General features: G+C 40.6%; 1 protein-coding gene and 1 long non-coding RNA gene across 5 annotated transcripts in view; one reads left to right on the forward strand and one right to left on the reverse strand.

Moving 5' to 3' along the window:
• LOC135102299 (uncharacterized) overlaps positions 1–10000 on the reverse strand; it is a 285859-nt gene that overhangs the window by 190711 nt on the left and 85148 nt on the right. The gene's annotated exons all lie outside the window — the stretch shown is intronic.
• The window catches only part of LOC135102298 (diuretic hormone receptor-like), a 149323-nt gene that overhangs the window by 113966 nt on the left and 25357 nt on the right, over positions 1–10000 (forward strand). For both annotated transcript variants that reach the window (XM_064007317.1, XM_064007315.1), the window contains exons 5-6: positions 293–380; positions 7997–8077. In XM_064007317.1, coding sequence (XP_063863387.1) covers positions 293–380; positions 7997–8077 — 169 coding nt within the window. The remainder of the gene's footprint in view (positions 1–292; positions 381–7996; positions 8078–10000) is intronic.

The raw sequence follows: 10000 nt of genomic DNA on the forward strand, positions 1-10000 counted from the left end.
CGCTCCGCTCTCTCACCCACGACTAATTTGAAAGGATACAGAGATGATTAGGCGAGTTCTCAAGAGTGTTTTTATTATTATATAATGTAGAACTCGTTAATCTGCCACTGAAAACCATAAAAAAAAAATCTTTTAAAACTCGAGTAACTGTCAACAACTAGAACCTCTTGAGAGTAATGGATGTGCGGCAGGGAAGTGTTTCAGAATAAGGATCTAAGTACCCCCTTGCCGCTGCCTTGTGATTCTGTATATTTCTGTATAATCCCACCTCCTCCTCCTGCTCCTCCGTCAGGGTCTGGTGGCGTGGTCCGTGGGCTGCGGCTTCTTCGTCACCCTCAACTACTTCACACTGACTAACTTCATGTGGATGTTTGTTGAAGGTAAGTTAAAGATTAGGTTAGGTTAGCAGTAAGTTAGGTCAGGATAGGATAGGACAGATTAGTTTAAGGATAAGTTGAGTTGGATTTGGTTAAGGATATGTTGAGATTGGATTACTAAGATACGTTAGATTGAGGTCAATACTGGCTAGCATAGGTTAGGTTAGATTACGTTAAATTAGGTTAGGTTAGGTTAGGTTAGGTTAGGTTAGGTTAGGTTGGGTTGGGTTGGGTTAAGTTAGATTCGGTTGAGCTAGGCCGGACTGGAATGACTAGTTCAGGAGTTGGGCTGGGTTAGGTTGGTTTTAAGATGAGTTAGGTCTTATTGCATGGGGTTAGATTAGGTTAAGGTAAAGATTAGGTCGGATTAGACTGTTAGGTTAGGTCAGGTTAGGTTAAGTTAGGTTAGAATAAGTTACGTTAGAGCAGATTAGGTAAAGATTAGATTAGGTTAGGTTAGGTTAGGTTGATGCAAGTCGGATCAGAGAAACGAGAAGTGTGATAGAATGATAAGCTGATGGACAACACAGCAACTTCACGCGAATGTTTGTTGAGAGCGACTAAAAAAGAAAAAAAAAATTCACTTGATAATTATAATATATTAGGTTACGTTAAAACAGGCTCCCTTCAAGAGAGAGAGAGAGAGAGACAGAACATGATAGTTATATACACATCATACACCAACACTCACGGGAAAGAAAGTCAAGGTAGAAAATAAGGCATTAATATTATGTTAGATTAAGGCAGGTCAGGGTAAAGGACCATATGACGTAATAGACTGAGGGACTGAAGGACAAAGGGTTAAATAGCGAGATATGAAGACTCGGTTGTAAAGGTTTCAAGGAGGATTGTGAGAGGAATATAGAAGAGCAGATCGAGGGAGGGAGGGTGTAAAGAACTGACGGTCTGATGAACAAGGGGAGTAACAAGTAGAAAAAGCAAGATAGGAGGGTTATGAGAGAGAGAGAGAGAGAGAGAGAGAGAGAGGAGAGAGAGAGAGAGAGAGGAGAGAGAGAGAGAGAGAGAGAGAGAGAGAGTGTGTGTGTGTGTGTGTGTGTGTATTGACCTGTTGTGAAATACGAGAGGTAAAAACGGATATGATTATTCTTGCAATGGTAGATAGAGGGAGAGAGCGTTATAGATTCATAGAAGGGGAGAGAGAGAGAGAGAGAGAGAGAGAGAGAGAGAGAGAGAGAGAGAGAGAGAGAGAGAGAGAGAGAGAGAGAGAGAGAGAGAGAGAGGAGAGAGGAGAGAGAGAGAGAGACTGAAGAAATATGATGTAAACCAAACAAACAGACATGCCAAAAGAAATGACAGCAACAGACAGACACACAAGGAGCAAGTTATAACCAAGCAGAACAAGCAAGAGTGACGGATGCATAAGCAGAGACAAGACCGAGCGACCAAACTGTGATATATGTCAATAAAGAGAGATAAATTTACTAGCAAATAACAAGAAATGGAGACAGAGAGGAGAGGGAGACTAAAGATCTGAAAAAAAAAAAACAGAGTGATTGACAGATAGAATGATGAACTGACAGAAAGGGAGGGACTAATAAATATTCAAACGATGATACACAAGCAGATAAAAGATGGATTGACTGACTGATTGAGCTATGACGCCACAATAACACGGCGACGATGTATAGATGAAAGAGTGATGGTTGTACAGATACCAGAGACAAACAGATCAACAGACAGATCAAAACACAGAATGACAAGATGTAAATGTATTGATGAATGGTAAACAAAATGAGGCAGCAGATCGGTGAGTGAGTGAATGAGTGAGTGAATATCTCCCTTACTTGCATGAACGACTGACTGACTGCCTGCCTGCCTGCCTGACTGACTGGTAAGCTAACACAGATGATTTGATAAATACGTATAATACACGGATAGATATTACACAGAGAAACGAAAAGGTCAGATCGTTTAATGCTTGTATCTTTGTTTACAGAGAGAGAGAGAGAGAGAGAGAGAGAGAGAGAGAGAGAGAGAGAGACGAGAGAGAGAGAGAGGAGAGAGAGAGAGAGAGAGAGAGAGAGAGGGGAGATTAAAGAGTAAGAAATATCAAAATTATACGTATAGAAATGGTGTTGTTTTTTTTTTAGTTTCTTTTCTTTCAGTGAAGAGACGAAATAAAAAAAATAATAATAATAACTTCTAGCAGGAGTAATTTTGACGCACGCCTTGACTCTCGCTCTTCATGTCACTTCCGAAGACACACAGGAGACTGAGACTTTTGAAGCGCGACAAAGGTTTCTGCTAATCCTTCCCTGCACAGACCCCACACCTCCCCCCACCCCACCCCCTCCTGCCAATCTGCCGCTCGCCTCTTCCCGCTCGGCTGGCTTCTTGTTGTTGTCTTGTGTCACCTTTGTGTGTGTGTGTCTTCTGTTCGTATTCACAAACATACTATTTTCTCACCAGGACTGCATTTAAAGGCCTTAGAGTGATCAGACGGGTTCCGATGGGTGCTTTTCCTACTCATGAAGCAGAATCCATGTTTAAATACCGCTTGAAACATGAAAACCCTTGATAATCCCACAAAATTTCACAAAATTCCACAAAAGCCGAAACGTTTAGATACATTAGACGGGTTTCCATTGGGTATTTTAGACGAGTTTCCATTGGGTATTTGTTCTATTGATGAAGCAGAATCTATGTTAAACTAGTGCTTGAAACATGAAAACATCCTTGAAAACCCCAGTAACTTCCACTACAGCCTCTTGAAGTCAGTCAAGATAAGTCGCTGAAACGTTTAAGGACCATCAGACGGATTGTCATGGATGCTGTTCTGTAAATGAAACAGGATCCGTGTTTAAACTAGCACTAGAAACTGGAAAACCCTCAATAACTTCCACTACCGACTGGTTAAATTAATCGAGATGAGATGCCAAAACGTTTAAGAACCATCAGACCGATTCTCATGGGTGTTTATATATATATATATATATATATATATATATATATATATATATATATATATATAATATATTATATATATATATATTATATATATATATATATATATATATATATATATATATATATATATACTCGTATATATATATATATATATATATATAATATATATTATATATATATATATATATATATATATATATATATATATATATATATATATATATATATATATATATATATATATATATATATATATGAAGCAGAAACTGTGATAAACTAGCGATAGAAAGTGGAAAACTCCAATAACTTCCACTACAACTTGTTAAATTAGAGGAGAATAAGACGCCGAAGATTTTAAGAACACGAGCCTCACTGGTTTACAAACTCACAAAATAAACTCCTGACGCTGCTGAACAATTGTCACTGTTAACTCTTTCACTGGTAGACATTTTTTTTTTCTCCAAAATCACTTACTTTATTACAAATTTTTGCACTAGTCTCAACTTTTTCACTGCTGGACATTTTTTTCCCACAATTACATTTTCTGACACTTCTCTGACACTTCTATGATTTTAACCCTTTCACTGATACACATTTATTTCCCATATCATCAATTACTTTTCTTTTTCGCATTTTTGTAAAAGTCTCTCATCCTTTTCAACACAAGGCATCCAGGTGCCATTAAGAGGATCTGGTCAAGTCAAGGATGATACTTCTCTCCATCCAAGGGTTACAAATTATGTACTGACTCACCCAGCACACCTGCGTCTTGTTCTCTCTGTCCAATTCACGCTTGACTTCATGAACACTGGAAGCTGTCTGTAGAAATTTATGGGTTACGTAGTTTTGTAGCCTCCGAAAGATAAAATTAACCTTATATTCTCTCTCTCTCTCTCTCTCTCTCTCTCTCTCCTCTCTCCTCTCTCTCTCTCTCTCTCTCTCTCTCTCGTCCGTCCATGCAAATATGTTTTACCGCTCTGCAAGTCAACCAGGCACAACCGCAGCAGTCCAGCGGCTCACCTTGCCACTCCTACTTGCTGTAACACAAATCCAGAGAGCAAGAATATCACGCCACGAACTGCTCCCCACAAACCAACACTTCCCTTGCCGCACTCCTCCATTACGCTCATTAAAAAAGGTCTATTTTAGCATTAATTACCTACATATCAACGCGGCATTACCTCCCACCAGAAATTCCCGGGCAACATTATCTCAAATTCATGGCAGGAAATTAAACGCGAGTTAAGCTAATGAAGTTGAACCTAATTTGGTGCCAAGATTTGCAGGATTTTGTGCGGCAAGTGTTCGCGTTAATGAGCTACGGTGGGGCGGGTGTGCGGGGTGGGGCGGGGGCGGGGTGGGCGGGGTGCTTGTTAGTAGACCGAGGTGAGGACTGGTGTGCGCTGTGCGGGCCGTTAGTAAGCAGTTAGTTAGTAAGTAGCCCACAGTGATGACCCCGCTGTCCTGTGGGTGGTGAGAATTTTTTTTTTTTTTTTTTTTAGATTCAAATTCAGTAGGTTATTTAGCCAATTAATTATGGGAAAATACAAGGAAAATTAGGGTTTTATATTGGCCGAGCTTAATGAGCTTAATACTCTCAATAGGCTCTCCTGTGTGTACACGTGATGGCTCCTGCAGCACTACAAGCCAAGCAGAATGCAGTTATTCACTTAGTAAACACCCTCACCCATCCACCCAGACACACACACACACAAACACACACACACACAAAGTACCACACAATCACACGTATCTACACGAGACAAGACGCACTCAGTAGTATTCAGTGTCTTACCTCACCCATTTTTAACACCTAAGTGGAAGTAATTGGGGTTTTCATCAGTGTTAAAGAAAGAGAGTGCAGCACATCAGTTTTGCAATGGTTGTAGTGGTAGCTAAACAAGAATTCGATCGACATTGAAGAGGGTAAAGAAAGAAACGATGAATTATCTTTGCGCCTTGAAAACCGTCCCGATGAAAGGTCAAAGGGATTCAAAATAGTCCCGCTGTGGTCTCGGGTCTTGCTCTACCTATTAAATCAAGGAAATTTTTTTTTTTTTTATCACAGAGGCAGAGGAGAGCGATATACGTACACACATGGTGGGGATATTAGTTATTTTATTTATATCCACGACTATTTTTAACGCCAGGACGGCACACAACGCAATATACACCCTGCAAACGGATCTTCCTCTGGTTAATAATATATTCAAGGGCTTATTTATACAACAGCGGCAGATGCGAGCGACAGAAAGTGTGCTACCGGATCTTATTCAGTTTATAATATTTGAGCCAATGTTTTCTACACTAACAGCGACAGAGATTAAAGCCAGCACAGACTTTATTGAGTGTGAGATTGATGGATTGACTGATGGATTGATGGATGGAAGTAAAAAAAAGAAACCAAAGAGAAAAAGCTAAAAAAAAAAAGGAGGCAAAAAAAAAAGGAAGGAGAAAAGGAAAAATAGCATTAAATTCACCTCTCTTTATCTTCCTCCTCCTCCTCCTCATCATCATCATCATCATCATCATCATCATCATCATCATCATCATATCATCATCATCATCATCATCATCATCACCACCACCCAGAGGTCATCCAGCGGCCCGCTTCGCCAAGTGAGGAGCACAAGCCGCGCCTGAACACCTGAACAGCACGTCAACAACTTAATTAATACAGCCGCCGGGTGCAACAATTACATTCCACGTTTTGATAACCTGTTTCTCCTCCTCCTCCTCTTTCTACCATCGCCAGCACCATCTCCATTCCCCTCCTCCTCCTCTTCCTTTTTACTTCTCTTTAACTTCACTTTCTCCTCCTCAAGCTTCTCTTCCTCTTCTTCTTCTTCCTCGCTTTTACTCCGCTTTCTTCTTCTTCTTCTTCTTCTTCTTCTTCTTCTTCTTCTTCTTCTTCTTCTTCTGTCTTCTCTTCTTCTTCTTCTTCTTCTTCTTCTTCTTCTTCTTCTTCTTCTTCTTCTTCTTCTTCTTCTTCTTCTTCTTCTTCTTCTTCCTCCTCCTATTCTTTCGCTTTTACTGTCTTACTTTAGCTTAGATAGTGTAAGAGTTGTTGTTTTCTCCCTTTGTGTTCCTCCTCCTCCTCCTCCTCCTCCTCCTCCTCCTCCTCCTCCTCCTCCTCCTCCTCCTGCCTGAACACAAAAATATCTCGCTCATAACCTTCAGTAAACGCCTCCCAACAACCCAATAGTTTTCCTCCACATTTTTCCCTCCCTCCACTTTATCCCTCCCTCCACTTTTTCCCTCCCTCCACTTTTTCTCTCCCTCCGCTAGATGACAACAGGTTTTTCACAGTCGATGCTATTTTTTTTCTTTTTTTTTTCTTTTTTGCCTCCACTATTATTATTATTATTATTATCATTATTTATTCGGGGGGAAAGGAAGTAGTAGAAGATTAAACCTGGCCAAGGACGAGCGATCACTGTATGTATGTATGTATGTATGTATGTATGTATGTATGCTTGTATATAGGTGCGTACGTATATATATATATATATACGAGTATATATATATATGGGCCTGTTTTGATACCAGTGGGCATTTTTTTATATAAATTTTGTTGCCTTGGACGGTATCCTTCTTACGTAAAGTATGTATGCATGTATGTATGTATGTATATGAGTAGGTAGGTAGGTAGGTGGGTGAGTAGGTAGGCAGGTAGGTATGTGTGTATATATGTATAACAGGGAACGATGTACGATGAGTCATTGTGTATTACGTATGCAAGAGAATGATAAACAGTTAATGGCTAAGTGCATACAAATGTCGTACGTATAACACCATGCATAACTGTATAAACGAATGTAAGAGAGTATGATGTTAAAGATTAAGTATAAATGTGAGTATATATGTATGTATAAGCACTTAAATATAACATGTATAAGAAGAATAAATAGGAATCAGACTATAAATGAGCGAAATAAGTTTGTATAAGTAGCTAAGTGTAAGATGCAAGAGAGGAATGAATAAACAACAAACACAAACATGCGTGCTAGAGAAACTACACCAAAATGTGCAGTAAAGGTCTGTGTGTGTGTGTGTGTGTGTGTGTGTGTGTGTGTGTGTGTGTGTGTGTGGATGGGTGGTGGAGGGCATGGAGTGACAGCAATGGGAAGGGCGATGGCACGTTATGAATAGTGGAAAAGGTGTGTGTGTGTGTGTGTGTGTGTGTGTGTGTGTGTGTGTGTGTGTGTGTGTGTGTGTGTGTGTGTGTGTGTGTGTGTGTGTGTGTGTGTGTGTGTGTCAGGAGGCTACAGAGAGCTAAATGGGCTGAAGGAAATGGTGTACTGTAGACTGATGAGAGAGAGAGAGAGAGAGAGAGAGAGAGAGAGAGAGAGAGAGAGAGAGAGAGAGAGAGAGAGAGAGAAATACTTCTAATCCAAATGTTAACCATTATCTCTTTCCCATCCCTTCCCTTACCCCCATTCCTTAATGAACCCCTCCCCTACCTAACCCTTTGTCTCCTTTTCCTCCACCACACGTCCCTTCCCTTCCCTCCCTTCCATTCTCCATCACCCGCTACTCTCTCACCTTCCTTCACTTCCTCTCCTTTCCCAATCCACCACACACAACCCCTTCCTTCCCCTTCCTTTACCCTTCCTTCCCCTATGCATTACTCACTACTTCCTTCCCTTCCCCCTCACCAACCCCCTCACCACTCCCTCTCTCCCCCACAGGTTTCTATCTCTACATGCTGGTGGTCAAAACCTTCTCGGTGGAAAACATCAAGCTACGAGTCTACATGCTCATAGGATGGGGTGAGTCAGAGAGAGAGAGAGAGAGAGAGAGAGAGAGAGAGAGAGAGAGAGAGAGAGAGAGAGACTAATTTCCTATGTATTATACGATTTAATGACATGTTATTTCAAAATTCTATACCCCCCTGCTATTTTTTTTCCTAGATTTTGTATTCAGATATATTTGTGTTCTTGTTCTTTCTTTTTTTTTTGTGTGTGTGTGTGAGCGTGTTTGTACAAGGAAGCTGTGTGTGTGTGTGTGTGTGTGTGTGTGTGTGTGTGTGTGTGTGTGTGTGTGTGTGTGTGTGTGTGTGTGTGTGTGTGTGTGTGTGTGTGTGTGTGTGTGTGTGTGTGTGTGTGTGTGTGTGTGTGTTGAGGTCAAGGTCACGTGTCACTAGTGATAATTACCTCACCTGTGTCACGAATACATCAGTTGACCATTTGTTAATTGACTTAATTGACACATTGCTTAATTCATGTACCAGTAATCTATTAACACTCTGCATTTAATTAAACACACACACACACACACACACACACACACACACACACACACACACACACACACACACACACACACACACAGTAAATCTAATCATTATCGTATGTTCCCCATTTTTCTGCATGATTCACTTGATTACAACTCTCCCGTGATGGCAAATTTTCCGGTAATAAAAAGATAGATTATCAAACGTGTGTGTGTGTGTGTGTGTGTGTGTGTGTGTGTGTGTGTGTGTGTGTGTGTGTGTGTGTGTGTGTGTGTGTGTGTGTGTGTGTGTGTGTGTGTGTGTGTGTGTGTGTGTGTGTGTGTGGTGATGGACAGAAAACACACAAGTCGCTGCTATTCATACATTTCTTCGCTCGCTCCACCTTTTCTTCCTTTCCTCGTTCTTTTCTTCTATTCCTCAAACTTTACCTCCTGTTTCCTATTGCTTCGCCTCTTCCATGCCATCTTTCTTTGTGTTCTAATTGCAGGTCTTCTTCCAGTCCCTCCTCCTCCTCCTCTTCCTCCTCCTCCTCTTCCTCGTTTTCATCTTTTCTTCTCTGGCAAACCCATTATGAACACATTTTTTTATTTTTTGCCCTTATTGATTTATTAATTTAATTTCTATTATTTTCTACCTATTACTCCTTGCCAGGATTTCGTAAGAGTTAAAAAAAATATATCATTCATTAATTAAAATTTTATCCCACAAAGCCTCTAAAACAACGGACAGACAAATAATCATCAACGAAAAAATGAAAAATAAAACAAACCACAAATCTCAACAACAACAACAACAACACAAAGCCTCTGAAACAACAACCACACAGCTGCCGGTCATCAACGAGAGCTGCAGGGAGTCACCAGCAAGCCAGCCAAGACCAGAGTGACACCAGACCTACTCAACAAAGCCTCATCTTACCCACCACCAGGCACAGCACACCAAACCTGGCCAACATTTAACTGCTACTTCACGTTTATTCGCTCCTCCTCCAGCTCAGCAAGTCTAGAACAGTATCACAAAGCCTTGATCCATTTTGACTTTGTGTAGTTCTCAGTAACAAAACACAAGAGCAGGAAAGAGAAGCGTTAGTCGGTGCAATCCCAGCTCAACAAGCTTAGAGCAGTTCCAAAAAGCACTAATCTGTTTTGACTTGCTGTGTAGTTTCCAAATTAACGACTCGACACGGAAGGAAAGAAAGGCATTTGTGTCTCGTTATGACCCCCTCCCCCCGTGCAGCCACACAAGGAAAGCAGCATAGGAGAATGTCACAAAACATTAATCTATTTTGACTTGCTGTGTGGTTCTCAAATTAATAATTAAACACGGAAGGAGGGGAGAGTGGCGTTAGTGTCTCGTTATGACTCCCACGATAGAGCAATGCAATAAAGTCTTAATCCTTAACTCAACCGACTGACACTAATCCTTAATCCATTTTGACTTGCTGTATAGTTCTCAAATT

This window comes from Scylla paramamosain, chromosome 7, assembly GCF_035594125.1.
Source record: "Scylla paramamosain isolate STU-SP2022 chromosome 7, ASM3559412v1, whole genome shotgun sequence".
NCBI classification, from domain to species: Eukaryota; Metazoa; Arthropoda; class Malacostraca; order Decapoda; family Portunidae; genus Scylla; species Scylla paramamosain.